The sequence below is a fragment of the Catharus ustulatus genome, chromosome 5 (genome assembly GCF_009819885.2).
Source record: "Catharus ustulatus isolate bCatUst1 chromosome 5, bCatUst1.pri.v2, whole genome shotgun sequence".
NCBI classification, from domain to species: Eukaryota; Metazoa; Chordata; class Aves; order Passeriformes; family Turdidae; genus Catharus; species Catharus ustulatus.
In genome coordinates this window covers 67,513,145-67,529,342 of record NC_046225.1, presented here as the reverse complement: position 1 = coordinate 67,529,342, position 16,198 = coordinate 67,513,145, and the positions used below count along the sequence as shown (strand labels likewise).

Genomic DNA, 16,198 nt, shown 5'->3' with positions numbered 1-16,198 from the left:
GGGCGCCACAAAGCAGCGCCCAGCTGCTCTGGCACGCGGTGAGGGGCGGAGCCGCCTTCTGATTGGCCAGGGCACCCGTCGCTCTCGCTGCTGCCCCGCCCCTTTCGCGCCCCACGTGCCTCTGTGTGTTCCTACGTAAAAGCGCGCGGGACGCCAGGCTGGGGTGCCGATTGCGCATGCGCAGACGAGCCGCGGGCCGGGGCCCCACTCCTGGAGGGGCGGGGCAGCCCCGGGGGCGGGGTGCGCGCGCGGGGGCCGACGGGACGGATCCAAGATGGCGGCGGGGCGGACGGGAGGCATCCGCGGCCCCGAGCGGCGCCCGCCCCATTCATCGCGGCTGTGACTGGCCCGGGCCCGCGAGAGCGCCGGCAGAGCGCCGGGAGCGAGCCCGGGGGCAGCGCCAGCGGCTGCGAGACAGCACTCAGACCTGCCAGGCGCCCGTGACAGGGCGGGTTGCAGCGCGGGCCGGTGCCGCCGGCGCGGGCGGAGCGGACATGGCCACCATGGAGAAGCTGACGAAGGCCTTCGAGTCGCTGCGCTCCTTCCAGCAGCAGCAGGGCCCCGCTGCCCTCCCCGAGGAGCCGCTCCAGAGACCGTGAGTGACTCGCACCCGGGGCTGGGGGCCTCCCGACACGCGTGTGTGCCATCCCGCCCGGCCGGGCCGCCCCGGTTCTGGTCCCGCGGACGGCCCCGAGCCGCCCCCGGGCGCTACCCTGTCCCTCGGAAGGTGGCGGCTCCCGCAGACGTGTCGCGGTGCTGCTGTCGGTTCTGTGCTGAAGTTCAGACGTGGAGTAACTTTTGGGGCAAGTGCGTTTGAAAATTCACCAGTGCGGGAAATGAACGGGAGGTACAGAAAAGCTGTGTGGGTTTCACAGGCTGGTTCTGGGAACGAAAACCTTCCTTTCACCTCGTACACTGCTGCAAAGAAGACAAAAATCATTAAGCATAATTTGAATGAAGCACTGCTTTCAGCATTTTGTCTTCTGATAAGTGCTTAAGTGCTTTTACTGAGACCTTGTTTTTCTGTGCATGGAGCTTTCTGCATGAGTGTCTTTTCTGTGAACTCTCTCCAGCTGATTGTACAGCTTTCTTGAAATGAGGATTCAAGGCTGAGCAGGAGAATTTTCTTCTACTCTGTGATTCACTTTTCATATCTTTAAGTGTTGATTTTTGTTCAGCCGGATTTCTTCGTTCTTATCAGAACAGTGACCTGAAAGTTCACGTTGAAGTTAAAAACAAGTTTTGGTGTTTGTGAATTGAAAATTTAAATAGAGTTGAAGTCTGAGTGCTGATGCTTTCAGAAGGAGTTGTGTGTGTCTGTTTGTGACAAAGTTAATTTACAGTCTTGTGCTGTGATGTGATGTGCTGCACAGAGACCTAAGAGGGGTTAGTTTAAATATTCCTAATATCTTTTTCCTTTTTTAAATATAAGGGATAGATCCATTAGCTGTTCAGGTTTTCCTTTGGGGGGTATTAGTGGGTGGACCAGGGCAGGGAGCTGTTCAGTACCGCGGTGCTGCCCCTTGCGTTTGCATTTCTAAAACCAGCTTCTATTGAGCAGGTGTGGAGGCAGTAAGGTTTTTACAGGATAAAGACATGAGTCACTCTAATGCTTTTTCTCCTGCTGTTGGGGAGAAGGGAGAAGCAGAAGGGTTGAGGAGCAGGTAACTTCTAACTTGGCAGTGTCCTGTGGCGTTGGCAGAGGAAGGGAAGCAGTGGCACTGGGCTCTTGGCCACCTGCTCCCACTGCACATTCTGGTCCTGTTGCCAACTAAATTATCACGGTTGGTGCTGTTTCTCTTTGGAGAGTGTTGTCTCAAACCATCACAATGCATTTTCACACTTTTGATGCTTAATAGGTGAAAAAACTCACCTTCCTCATGAGCTAGTTGTTTTTAGGTGCCTTACTGGTCTGCAGGGACTAATTGCTCTGTTTTGTGATTTTTTGGTTTTTTTGGCTAGTACTTTTTGTGACATGGATGAACATCTATTTCCCATCTTTCCTATCTGCTGTTCACATTTCTCTCTTGAAAGTTACTGGTGAGAGAGATCATGGTATTTCAAGAGAAAATCCTTAAAATTATTTGCGGTGCCTGCTGAGGGGTATTATGCATGGTTGGATGGTCTAAATTTAGGCATATTCTACTACAAACATTAAAAATTTAGTTTTGGAGTTGTCCTTGTTGACTTTACTTTGTGTTTAAAAATAGGCTGTTTTCAGGAAGCTGATGGATTGTGTGCCCCCAGGAACTGTACAAATTCAGTGACGGCACCAAGCCTCGTACAAGCCAGTGAAAAGCTGTTATGGCAGCCTTTGCTGAGGCTTCCCAGACTGTCAGTGAAATAGCAGGTGGCATATTGAATAGAATTCACAGTGATATCTGCATTTATTTTTTCTTGTTTGTAGTAGACTGGCAAGGAAAATTCTGTGTTTGGGAGAAATGTTCGTGTTTGTTGTGGTTCTATGTAAATAACACTTAAATCTCTTGTGGTTCTGTGTAGTAAGTTCCTATCATCCTACTGAGGACTGTCACCTGCTATGAAATGTTTTGAGATCAGGCAGATTGAGGTAGAGAAGAATTAATTGTTTACTCAAAAAGTGTCTCTATATTTCATTATTTACTTTATTGTAAGACAGTGACTCCAGAAGTTTTGATAATACTGATATCCTGTCTTTTTTTATTAAAATATTAATCAAATCCAAGCTTTTACCAAGAAGGGTAAGAGCCTTTTCTGTTTCAAGAGATTTTAATCAGCAGTAATCATGTGTTATACTTACATTATGCCTTACAGTCAGATGTCAGTCTCTGGTCCCCTCTTTCTTATCTCTTGTTGGGGTTTTTTCCCCTTCTATGTCAACTTAACTTGAGCTCTCTGTCTTATTGCTTCTACACACTTCTTCTTAGGCAACTAATTTTCTTCCTTATATTTTTTCAGATTTTTCAGACTCTTAAATTTGGTTAGAAATTGGACGTTTTGTTTTGGATCACAAAGCTCCCACTAACTTAAAAGTTTGCTAGTATGGTGTAAAAATTTGGAGTTTGATTTGTGAATCTGAAAGTGAATTCTTTACATTTTCTCTTGTCAATTTATTCTAATAGTCATTTACTGTAATTGTTTTAAATTTGTTTTACATATGATTCTAACCATTACCTTTGCAGCAAAAGGTACTGTAAAAACCCAAACAATATACTTTATTTCTATACTCTTCAATTTTTCTGTGTCTTTTATGTTTGACTGAAGCTGTGGTCATAGGTTGGTTTGATCAGTGCTATATGAGGCCTAGCATTAATTTTTTGCTTTACTGAAGATCAAATAAACTACATGGATGTTAGGTATTGCCCTGCTTGTCAGAAGTGGTTCCTATATGTTTTTTTGGCATTACCATATCAAGGATTTGTAGTGGACCACTTAACTTGACAATCTACTACAGTTAATTTGACAATCCATTACTGGATTGTTACTGCACCTTGTTTCCAGTGTCCCCCATATTTGGACTAAGTTTATTTCCTAACCTGCTCATATTTCCTTTTGTTATTAAAAGAATAGTTTTTAGTGTCTGTTATTTTTGTCAAGATTAATGTCAAACGATTTGGTTTGGCACTTTTTTCTTAACACTGGCTCAGCTTTAGAACTTCTGTACTCTTCACATATTCTGAATTTCAAGATCTAATAAAGATTACCATTGGTGATCTACATCTGCTTGTAGTCAGCTCATCTGGATTCAGAGGGCAAAATTATCTGGGCTTGCTGGTTTTCTTAGCTTGTTTGTTAATCTTCCTGGTCTGTAGAAGTGCAGGAGATTTAAACTCCTCTGTATGTGAGATGGAGCTTTGCTGTTGGTAACTGCTGCTTCCAGTGTCTCCTGCCTTCTGTAACTCATCAGATGGGTGTGATTGATTTATCAAATGTATGATGCTCTTGTTGCCCCCCTGGGTGTGCTCATCAGCAGTTTGCCTGTGGACTTTATGGTACTTCTGAATAGAGCTTTGTTTGGGTTTTTTAAACTAAAAAATCATGTGTTTTCTCTCTAGATACTGTTCTGTTACCCTTCTCCCTCTGTAGCACAGAAAATATGTGCATGTACATAATGTACATTAAACTTCTTTCTTCTTTCTTTATGTTTTTGAAAGTTGTTATTTTCTCTAGCTAGGCTTTTTAAAATTTTGTAGTTACTTATTTCAGCAAGGTGTAGTTTATGTGTTAGTGGAACTCTCTGTTTAGAGAAATTTGCCCAAGAGATTGGTCTCTGCTAGTCTGAGCAGTATTGAACATCACTGCCTGCCTTGCTTAGGGCTATGTTATGTGCAGATAATAGAGGACTTTATTCTGGAAGTAGCCTTTGTCAGCAGTATTTTCAGTATGTCTTGTATCTGCAATAGTGAGCTTATGGGCAACTTCAGATGTGCCTGTTCTATTTTTGGGTTGAATATGTACTGAAAATGGTTCTTGTAAGAGATTAGGACTGCTGGGTAAAATTAGCATGGAAGTTGAAGTGATATAAGCATTTTCTGAGGTGCCTGCTCATATTGGTGGTGCTGGTGTTGCAGTCAGTTGGACATCTTGGACAGTATTTGGTGTTTTGTTAGAGATGATCTGAAATGCTCCTAAAGACTCTGGCACTTTTTCAAGCTAGAGAGGAAGACATTGTGTATCTCAAACAAATTCAGGTTGTCTGCTCGTATTCTGCCAGTGTCTTGAGTCCAAGAAGAGATCCTCTCTGCTGTCTAGCTTGCCTAAATAAAATACTGCCAAACTGTAACAGAGAAGATGGCTTTGTTCAGGCTATTCCTTAAACTTCTAAAAGTAGAAAGTATTTCTGGGGTGAGATAAGATTTTCTTCGTGAGAAAAAGTGAAATCTTTTTGAACACTGAATCTTTTCTGAACACAGACTTTTGAACCCCTCACTTCAGCCTGATGCAAGAAAAGGCACAGGGATACTGGCAAAGAATGACTTTTTTTCTGAAACCTCTACTATTATTTGAGCTGAAGTTCCTAAATAATGCAGTGTAGTTATTTAAAAATACTTGTCTAACACTGTATTTTGAGTTAGCTGAATTTAATGTGCTTATTGGCCACTTGCTGTTGGCCCTTGATGTTGTGTTACTGCTGTTAATGTAACTCAAGGCTGTTCACTTTGTTTTCCGACTTCTAGTTCAGAAACATTGTTTTGCTATTTCGTGTTTTTTTGCTATTTTTTACTGAAATAATTAAATACTAAAAAGGGCCAGTTTTCACTTAGAAAACAAAAGGGAAGATTCTCTGTGAATATGAGTGAAGAATTTTTTATTGTGAAACAGACTCAGGACAGATATCTTTGGGTGGGTGGTTTTGTTCCAGTAATGCTACTGGTTAATTATTTAAAAGTAACATCTGCTTTCCTAGAAGTGATTCTATGTCAGTAAAGTTAGGAGTAGGAGAGACTGCACGCTTAAGTAAAATTTTACAGTCAGAATTGGGAGTCTGTCTCACTCTCTTTTTTCAGTTCCTTTATTGAGGGTGGAGCAGGGAAGAGCTGCTATTTCAAGAGCTTGTATCATGTTGAAGTGAATGTTAAACGCATTTTGCAAAGGAGAAGCTTTTCATATTGTGCTCTCTTTGTTTGTAGATACACATTCTTTGTTTCTGTGCACTTTGCTCTCTTTATTGTACACTCAGCTTGGCCTTTCCTGGGCTATACCAAGTGTTACTATAGTGATGTTGTTCTCAACGGGCAGACTGTGCCTGGGGCTTTGCTGTTTCATAATTACCTTTGGAGGAATGTAGTGTGTGATAGCATTGCTTTGTCATCCTGTGCAGTCCAGATGCAGAATGGTCCCTTTAATAGAACTTGAAGCTTCAAGACATGGGCAGACAAAAAAAGTCTAAGGTGATACTATGTGGGAGGAGGGTCTTTTTAGAAGAGATATTTTCTGCTCTCATGTCTTCTTGTCTCCAACCTTTTCCTTTCTATCGGTTTCTTTTATTTTTGTTCTAGAACTGCCTCTTTTTTTCCATCCTTTCGCTTTACTCTTCTTCGTTCCTCAGTTTTCATTCCCAAGGATTTTCTCAGTGAGAGTTACAGAATAAATGTGATATTCCCTGTTAAGTTATTCCTTCTTCATTCTTTTTCCAAGCTTATATTTCTCCTTTGCTTGAGTGCCCATGTGCTCTCAGCAGCAGCTGCAGATGAAGTCCTGGGTTTGCAGGTGGTTGGTGTACAGCTGTTTATGGAGTGACAAGAAAGTGCAGATGTATCTTTTTCCTGTATAATGATTAAACACTGCTTTAGCAAGAGTGTTTGAATGGTCATTTTTTTTTTTTTTGAACTCTTAGTTGGTCTCAGACTCATTATAATTGTGTTCTTCCTTTAGAAAGAAAGAACTTTCCGCTACCAAGAAAGATCGAGTGAATCACTGTCTGACAATATGTGAAAACATAGTTGCTCAGTCGCTAAGGTAAGGCAATGTTTTTATTGATTATTTATTAATATCTTTAATTCATTAGGATGAATAACAGCTTGGGATGTTAGTTGTAGGGAGGATTCCATGCAATGACTCGTTTTAAATGCTGAGCTTCTATTTAAAGCTGAAATGGCATGGATTTTTTTCTTAACCAACTCAAAATCTAAGAAGGACTTCTGTTTACCTGTTGGTGGAGTGGGCAGTTTCCTTCTACTGCAGACAGAGAAGCTTAGACACAAATACCTTACCAGGTTATGTAGGAAACAGTTGGGAAATGATCCCCCAACTCCTAATGAAGTACTTTAGTACACTGAATGTCTTTTCCTTTTGTGTATGTGTGTATAATATATATGTAGTGGGATTATTAAACCCTTTCAAAAACATTATTGGTGTTCATTTTCATAATGCACGTTGTAATTTTCTGATGTTTGTTTATTTAGGAATTCCCCAGAATTTCAGAAGCTACTGGGCATTGCTATGGAGCTCTTTCTCCTCTGCAGTGAGGATGCAGAATCTGATGTCAGGATGGTTGCAGATGAATGCCTTAATAAAGTTATTAAAGTAAGAGCTTTCACTATTAGATTTTGTCTCTTCTTGATGCAGTGTCCTGTCTGAATTCACATTATGTTCTTTTAGTTGCCTTTCGGACTGTTGATAATATCTAATAATATAAGAGGCTAAGTAAGCTTCTTTACTAGATTCTATATGTGCTCTCTCACTCTTAGGAGAGGTTTTTATGCCCAGATCAACATATTTAACTTTAACTTGTCTTATGTAATTCATTGTTCTGATCTATTCTTGTCTTCAGTTGTTCATTAACTCTGTTCTCTTCAAGTTAACCCAAACAGGAATGTGGGCTTTTCTGAAATATCTTCTTGTGTGGGAGGAATACTACTATTATTGTTCTGTAAACATAAAGACACTTAGCATGAGGAAATATAAAAAATTATATAAAAACCTATTGAAAGGTAGTGTAGTTTGCTGAGACTTGGAGGAAGAGATTTCAGAGAGTAATTAGAATAAATATGGTGTTCTTGAGATTGTTTATTCCCCTGCTGTGATCCAGAATGAAGAGCTTGTTGGAGAACAGCAGATGGGCATTCATAGGAGGTCACGCAAGGTCTGAATCTTGATTCAAAGTATCTTAAAATGAACTTTTTGAGTTATTTGTGGACTCCGCAGCTTCCAGAGCAGGCTTGTCTTCACTTCCCTTTTTTGTGTTTGGATTTTATCTGAAATACTTCAACTTTAAGACACTGTTAAGTATCTGCATGAATAAACTAGTTGATACGAAGTTTAAGTGCTTTAGAAATATGCAAATAATAATTTTCTTTTGCGTGAAGGGGTGTGTAGAAGCAAGAAAACTAAACATTGATACTGAATGAATTAAATTTTGGGGATTGAGCTTGTGGCTGTAAGTTGTATGGGAAAAGCTTACAGATTGTGTAGTGTGTTCCATAATGGTAGGGAATGAGGAAGTGCCAGTTCCTTGCTTTTTTGTTTTGCCCAATAACACTTTGCTCTTTTCACTTTGATTTGAATGTTTTTCTGTTTGAGAGCACTCTACGAGATGCATTCATTATTATTTAACTCAATCTGCTTTGAAAGCATCTCTGAAACAAGTTCTAAAGAATGAACTTTCTATGAAATGTTTATGTAAACTTGGTATAAAATTTACCTAATAAATTCTCTAATCTGTTTAATATTGTTGCTCTCTGGCATGTTTCAGGGTTTTTCAACTTGAAAAACCTAATTTTTTTCCAAGTGTTTGTGTGGTAGTTTGTTTTGTTTTCAAGATTAAAGTGGTTTTAATGATGGTGTCTTCTATCTGTCATTAAACTTGCCAGTTGGTCTCAACTCTGAAGTGGTAACAGTTGTGATACTCCACACACAAGGATTTATCAGACTATTATGGAAGCTGAGTGTACTTTGTGTTCTGTTTCTGTGCTTTATGTTGTGTGAAAACAATTTAGCAATTTAGGCAGACACTTGTGTATAAATGCAGAAACAAAAAGATGTCCAATTTTATTTTTGGTTGTGCAAGTACCAATGATTGTGGTACTTGTGGTAATCAGAGCAGAGGTGTTGGGCCCCAAGCTTGCATTTTAGTCAAAGTTCAGCTTTTTTTAGTGTCTCAGGCATTTTTAGAGGCTAATTCTTTTGCTAGTGTGATGCTTTGTAGCTTCTCTTGAAATAAAAGACTATAGATGTTACCATTACAGTAATTTCATGATTACAAGCCGCACCATTTTGACTACAATTTTGGTCCGTACCCGGAAGTGCGGCCTGTAATCCGAAGCGGCAAATATATGAACAATGTTCTAAAAGTTGCCAACACGGAAGTGAGAGCCTGTGGCAGCCCCAAGCCAAGCTGGAGCCCGACCAGCCCCGGCAGAGGTGGGAAAGCCTGGCAGAGGCGGGGCCAACGGTGCAGGGGGCGAGCGGCAGAGCCTGGGCCAGCAGCACGAGGGAGCCCGGCGGCACGGGGCAGCCCAGCAGAACCGGGGCCAGCAGTGTGGGGGAGCCCAGCAGAACCGTGGCTAGCAGTGTGGGGGAGCACAGCAGAAGCAGGAAGCCTGGTGGCGCGGGGAAACCCAACAGAACCGTGGCTAGCAGCGCAGGGGAGCCCAGCAGAACTGTGGCTAGCAGCGCAGGGGAGCCCAGCAGAACCGGGACCAGCAGTGTGGGGGAGCCCGGCGGCACGGGGAAGCCCGGCAGAACCGGGGCCAGCGGCGTGGGGGAGCCCGGCGGCGTGGGGGCCTGCAGTGCCGGCCAGGGCGAGCAAACGCGGCAGCGGCGGTGCAGGTGGCAGGGGGAGCGAGTGAACCTGGCAGCAGCGGCAGCACCGCCCGAACAGCCCCGCCGAGCCGTGGCGCTGAGCTGGGCCACCCAGCCCCGTCGGCAACCATGAGCAGGCTGAGCCTGCCTGGCCCCACCCCGAGCCAGTAAACCCCGCTATGCTGGGATCCTGTTACTAATTGGCGAATTTGTGAAAGTTGCACACGGATCCTCGCTACAAACGAAAGTGCGGCTAATAATCCATTGCAGTTTATGTATGGACGAGGACCTAAACGTTGCCGACACCCCGGAAATGCGGCTTATAATCTGTGTGGCTTGTAATCGTGAAATTGCTGTACTTGTGTAACTGTGTGTCTGTCTGGAGTTTATGCTCATTACTATCACTAGAAAATTAACTCTTCTGTGTAACCAAGGCTGAGCACGTAACTTTAGAGAAACACTCTGTAAGTCATATTCAAGTATTGCTGCGTTTACCTGTTAGAACCTCAAAGACAGCATAAATGGCTCAAAATTTTAATAACCTTGGTGATGCTTTTAAAAGAAGAAGTACCGATTTGGGACTTTGCAGGTTTCCGTGGGTAAGGTTAAACTTTCTGCAGCTGGTGCATGATGTTGTAGAGTTCTCTGTACTAATGACACTGGTTAATGGGACTGTTCACACAGATTGCAGTACAATTGGTCTCAGTAATTGGAATTTATTATTGTAGCAATTTAGAGCTGACTGTGGTTTTTTCCAATTGGGATAACATTGTAGATTCTGGCCTACTAAAAATACAGCTATACACTAACAAAAAGAGTTCCTCCAGTTATGTGTGTTGTAAGGACAACTTAGCCTTGAAGCCAAGTAATAGCTGAGGCCTTTTTGTGTTGCTTGACTTTCTCATGTATATTAGGGGCAGTGAACGTCTCATATAAACAAACTTTTGTGAAGTAAATCTTACCTGCTGTTGTCTTGCCACCTGCAGTCTGTAGTTGGGTGCTTATGTTAACATAAAAATACAACCCAGATAAGATTTTTCTGGGGAAGGCAATGCCATTGTATTGTAACAGCTGGTGTTTTTGGGTGAATGGAATTTTGGAGCATACAATTTTAGGCTGGGGAAATCATGCTTGGGAGAAACCACAGGCACTCCACTGACTGTGCTTAAGCAGTTGTGGCTTCTAGCTCAGTGGGTGCCATCAGATTTTGTCGTCATCATGAGTAATCCTGTGAAGATGTGAGTTTAATGGTTGGTGGTCAGGAAGGCAGTTAGAAAATTAGAAATAAAGAAATTATTGGGCAAGGAATATAAAACTAATACTACATGAAATACTACTGTATGAATCCGCAATGTAGGCGCTTTCACATTGTATGAAGGTCTCATGAGAGGAAGAGCTGGTGGAAATGTTCATAAATTGTAGTACACACTAGAGAAAAAAGTGAGGAAGAAGGGTAACCATGCATATATACAACTTGTTCTGTATGAAGAGTTTATATTTTCATATGTTCTTATTCTCGGATACGTTGAAAGTAGAGAATGATCAAGTTGAGGTGAGCAGAAAAAATTACTACTTCTCTGTGTTTACATTCATTTCATGTACACTGGGTTTCAGTCAGACTGCAGGTTTGAACTACACTGCATGCTCTGTTGCTGTATGCTTGACTGGGTCCTGGGATGTGACAGTTCTGGTGTGCACAGCTCCTTGTGGTGTGTGTACTGAGTGCAGAAAATAGGCTGATTCAGGGAACAAAGGGTTTCCAGGGGCTCTTAAAGGTAATGGTACAAATACAGCTTCAGTTTGTGAAATAGTAGAAGCCTGCTTGGCAGTAGGGGAGTATAGCAAGGAGTGCCTTTTGCTGCTTGTGAATGCTATTCTTGTGTTTTAATATTCTGTTCATGAGTACCTGTTCCTGGTGATTGCCAGAAAGCACAATGGGTTGGCTGTGCTTGGAGGCTGATCCCATATGGCCTTTTGCAGGTAGAGTTGGTAAAACAGTCGGTATTAACTGCAAATAACTGTTAGAGTTTGTGGAGTTTGTCCACATTTTTGTGAAGGATAAAGGTGTCTCTTCTCAGCATTTATCACTTTCTTACTTATACATCAAATACAGGGACCATTAGATTGTTTTGTGCCTTGCTTGAAGCTGTTTTACTGCAAGTGTAACATTTTTCCTGTAAAGCACCTCCCCTCTGATACAGTATGTTCTCAATGAATTTTATTGCAGGCTTTGATGGATTCCAATCTTCCCAGGTTACAATTGGAACTGTATAAAGAGATTAAAAAGGTGAGTGATTTTTCTTTCATGTTCTTCTGAAATGTGGTATTTGGTATGTGTTCTGACATATTGGAATGTAGCATTAGTGTAAATTAGTAGTTTATCTTTCAAGATCAAGGTCCAAGTATCATTTTAGAAGGATCTGTGACTGTTTTAATGTATTATTCTACTGAATTCCTCACTGTTGTCCCCATTGTTTAGATTTAACCACTCCTGAAAGCTTATTTGGCAGAAAATATGTGAGCATTTGGTTTGAACAGCAGTTTGAGTTAACCTTAGTGACTCCCCACCCAAAGGAATAAGGCATATTCATGATGTTTGCTCCACTGACTAAGCTGGAAAGAGTAATTCAAACCAAAAGCTTGATGAAAAGTGGATGGAGGACAGTGACAGTCTTAATTGACACAACCTCCTGGAGAATTAAGGCTTGAAGTAACCTGATACAAGTACTTTATGAATGTATGATGTGTACTTACAGCTTCTTACAGAGGCATAGAGAAAAATACTGAAACATCTCTCTAGATATTAAAAGCTACAATTTAACTATGTCCACAGGAAGAAATTTAGTAATAACCTTTTTGAAATTTGTGTCTGCAGAAGAGAAATACTGTGTGAAAAGCTATGTTTAGGACAGTATCACTGAATTTGTGTCTCTTGCATCTATAAACATGTAGTCAGGCTTGTATAGACAGAAAATATAGGTGTTACTTGTCAGACAGCAATGATACTGGGGTTTTTTTTTGTTTTGGCAGGGGGAATAATAGAAATCTAGAAAATAAGTCACAAAACCAATGTGCATAGTTTTTCTTCTGTTAGATGCAGGGCCATGTAAGGATATCTTACTGTAGTGCTGTACCTTAATGTCATGTGATGTTTTTGAGGGTGTGGAAAGGTGCATTAGTTAATTAACAGAAAACAGCCAACATATAAATTGCTCTGGAGTCTCTGCACATTTATAACCAGATGCAGAAGGAAATATTTTGTTGTTCGGTTGGCGTGTACTTCTTGAAAGGTGCTCTTGGATTCATGACAGGTGAGAGAGAACAAGTAACACTGTAGCATGTGCAACAGGAGCAGCCAGCAGACTGAGTTTTGTTTGTGTGTCAGGATCACTTCAGAAGCCATGCCAGAGTCTGTTTTTTGGCTGTGAACCTGAGAAATGCATGTTCTGTAATTCAGATGCAAGTATTTTTTACTTGTCATGCTAACAAGGCCACAAGCCTTTGATATATCAGCTGAAGAAAGTAATAAAGAAATGACATTTTTTAAACATTTCAGCTTTGTCTTCAGGAGATGCAATTTGAGAAGCAAGTTGGGTTTGAACTACATTAGGTAGACACCCTCCTAGGCATCTATTGACTTCCATAGTTTTCTACAGTTCCAACAACACTAAGGAGTTGTACTACATCCCTAGATACTAATGTAAGGACATTCTGGTTCAAGTCAGGTGCTCAGCTGAAGGTGTCAATCCAGGCAAATAGATACAAAACTTCAGCAGTCAATCAGTTATGAAGTGCTGCAGATGAATATGTTGATTTTTCCTTTGGTGCACTCAGAAGCTGAATGTTGTTTATTTGCATATCTTCACTGCTGTCAATTTTATGCTGTATTTATATCTCTGCAAGTGTTCAGTGATTTTCAGACTCTCATATCATCAGTGTTTCTTTGTTGGCTGATGCCTTTCTCTGTGGTATTTTAAGCAGATTTCAACAGAGCACAGATCTCAGACACTTCCTTTTCTTTTGTGGTATTCCTTATTATTCATTTCGGATTCCTCAGAAAGCTCCTAATACTAGCTAGAAAAATGAAGGTTGTCATGGAACTGACTTGACTTCCTTTTGGCTAAAGGAGGTTTATGATTTCCACACACCTTATATTTTTATCTGTTCAAGTAACAGATGCACTATTGTATATTGTATACTATAGGCAATTCTTTGTAGGAAATGGTGTTGCATGATAAAATGTGATAGTTATATACTCTGTCTAGAATGGTGCTTCAAGAAGTCTGCGTGCTGCACTCTGGAGATTTGCTGAGCTCGCCCATCTAGTTCGGCCTCAAAAGTGCAGGTAAACACATTCTAATCATGAACTTTCCAAAGAACCTCTAAGGCAATCCAGATGTTAACAAAGCGTTACTCTTTGAAAGCTTTAAGTATGTAATTAGGAGGTTGGAGGAATTGCTATCACCTTATTCTCTCTGAATTTATTTAATCAGTGTGGGTTTTTAAATGGAATTTTAGTTCAATTCTATACATTACTGTAAGGGGAAAAAACTTGTGAAGATAATGACTTGCATTTAAGTGTATTCTTCTCTTGCATTCTGAAGATTCTTCTTTTTTTCCTACATTCTGTGTAGCTAATAGGTACATTTTTGTATGATTCGGTAATACCACAGAACTTGAGTATGAATTAAAAATACTTAGAAGGCTACAGTTGTTCTGATCTCAAATTAGTTTTTGTCCTGTGCCATACTTAGGCCGTATTTGGTGAACCTTTTGCCCTGTCTAACACGGATAAGTAAGAGACCTGAAGAATCGGTACAGGAGACGCTCGCTGCGGCAATACCCAAAATCATGGCAGCCTTCGGCAATTTTGCAAACGACAATGAGATTAAGGTACATTTCTTTACCCTGCTAGTGCTCCCTGTTATATCCCAAAGCATGGTGAGTTATCAGCATTATCAGATGATGGTGCAGAAAGCAGTGTTGCAGCTGCATGTCTGAATTAAGGCAGTAGTTGCCTATGCTTGATGTGCATGAAGTAATGCTTTGAATAAATGAAAAATACATTTGCTGGCTTCTTAGTTCACTTCTGATAAAAAGTTAAGTAAGGTGTCTTTGTTTTTAGGTTTTGTTGAAGGCTTTCATAGCTAATCTTAAATCCAGTTCCCCCACAATCCGTCGAACAGCGGCAGGATCAGCAGTAAGCATCTGTCAACATTCTCGAAGAACACAGTATTTTTATGCCTGGTTACTCAATGTGCTTTTAGGTAAGATTCAGGGCAATAAAGAAATTCACTTTAGGTGTAAGTAACATTACATTTTTCCATGTAAGGATATGTATCACTTTGCATATGTGAAAGGTTTTGAGGTAAAGGAAGGATAGACTGCCAGTTATACTGCTGATGCTTGCCCTATTTGGTGCTAAATTGGAGGAAGATACTTCTAAAGTTATTTGTCTCTCTCAGTGCTGCAGTGCTAATAAGTAATATTGAAAAGAAGTAGCTGAGGCTTTGGGAAGCAAGTGGCTTATTGGAAAATAAGCATCATGCAGCATCAGGAGCCAGAAGACCTGCATGGTCCATCAGGTTGGTTGCTAGTGCAGCAGGTCTGAGGTGGAGGGTACCCTGCTGTGCTTTGGGCCATCATCACATACCCTGTGACCTTTCTTAGAAAGACCAACATGAAGGTTCTGTTATGACTTAGAGCAGCAATTGAGGGTTTTTAAATTTAAAGTATACAACTTTGTATCCTTATTTTGGAACTTTGCTTCTTTAGCTGGGAAGTTTGCATGATCTTCGGGTTGTTTTGCAAGTCATGAGGAGAGGCATCTCTGGGTTTCAGTGGAAACTTGCCTCAGTTTTGTCACTGACAAGGGATTCTTTACTGTGTAGACTGTATTGCAAAAGGAGGTATAAGGAAGACCAAAAGATACATAAGGTGTTACCATGCTAGCCTTGCTGCTTTCAAGAGGTGTGAAAAATTCAAGTGCTGCATTGTGACTTTCCTCCCTCTAAAGTGATGTGTGATAATGTCCTTGGCAATGATGCAGAATTCAAACAGAAGCGCGAATGGGAACTCCAAGAATTGATTCTGATTTGTTTTCTCCTCCCTGGATAGAGGGTTGTGTTTTCTTCCACAACTTGTATTAGTCTGTAATATGCTTTGGGGTCAGTTTTGGTTAGCAGGTAGGTATGTGGATGAAAGTTCCCAATACAGGGCAAAGTGCAAGTATCTTTCATTAGGATAGTGCATCTGTGAGCAAGGGAATTCCACTTGGGTGTAAACTGTCAAGTGGAGAGAGGAGGCAGGTGAGAGGAGCAAGAGAATCTAGATAATTTGGTGAAAGCATCAGCTATTACAAAAAAAATAGTTTTTTGTGTTTTTATGGAGTAAAAAGAGGTAGGAAACAGGGAAGGTGAGACAGGGTCCTCTGATCATTCTCTCATGTTGCTTAATTGATTGTCAGTAGTAAAAAAATACATATTTTCTACATTTTTCCAATGCTTCTACATTTGGAAAGCACTCTTAAGTTGCTGCTAGTTTTCTGTTGTTCTGTTTTGTTGAGTTTTTTTAATTTGAAGAAGTTGTTATATGGACTAAATGAAATAACATTTATGTTGAAACTAACCACTGTCAGTAAGTTATTTGGCCACTTCATTTCTCCCTTCAGGCTTGTTGGTTCCTGTAGAAGATGATCATCCTACTCTTTTAATTCTGGGTGTTTTACTTACACTAAGGTATCTCATACCTTTATTGCAACAACAAGTAAAAGATACCAGCCTGAAAGGCAGTTTTGGTGTAACAAGGAAAGAAACAGAGATTTCACCTTCACCAGAACAACTTATACAGGTAAAATATAAATAATAACCCTTACCTGAAGAGTACTGATTGGTAGGAAAGTAAATAAATCTTGATCCAGCATTAGTCTGATACTGAACATTCTGAATTCTCAAATTCCTGTTTATCTTGATAGATG

At 40.9% G+C, this 16,198-nt stretch overlaps 1 protein-coding gene across 2 annotated transcripts in view; it reads left to right on the top strand.

Moving 5' to 3' along the window:
* Nucleotides 1-380: 380 nt before the first annotated feature.
* The window catches only part of HTT (huntingtin), a 79,192-nt gene continuing 63,374 nt past the window's right edge, over nucleotides 381-16,198 (top strand). For both annotated transcript variants that reach the window (XM_033059553.1, XM_033059552.1), the window contains exons 1-8: nucleotides 381-595; nucleotides 6,355-6,438; nucleotides 6,885-7,005; nucleotides 11,450-11,509; nucleotides 13,488-13,567; nucleotides 13,977-14,115; nucleotides 14,348-14,489; nucleotides 15,893-16,071. In XM_033059553.1, the coding sequence (XP_032915444.1) occupies nucleotides 495-595; nucleotides 6,355-6,438; nucleotides 6,885-7,005; nucleotides 11,450-11,509; nucleotides 13,488-13,567; nucleotides 13,977-14,115; nucleotides 14,348-14,489; nucleotides 15,893-16,071 (906 nt within the window). In that variant the 5' untranslated portion in view covers nucleotides 381-494. The remainder of the gene's footprint in view (nucleotides 596-6,354; nucleotides 6,439-6,884; nucleotides 7,006-11,449; nucleotides 11,510-13,487; nucleotides 13,568-13,976; nucleotides 14,116-14,347; nucleotides 14,490-15,892; nucleotides 16,072-16,198) is intronic.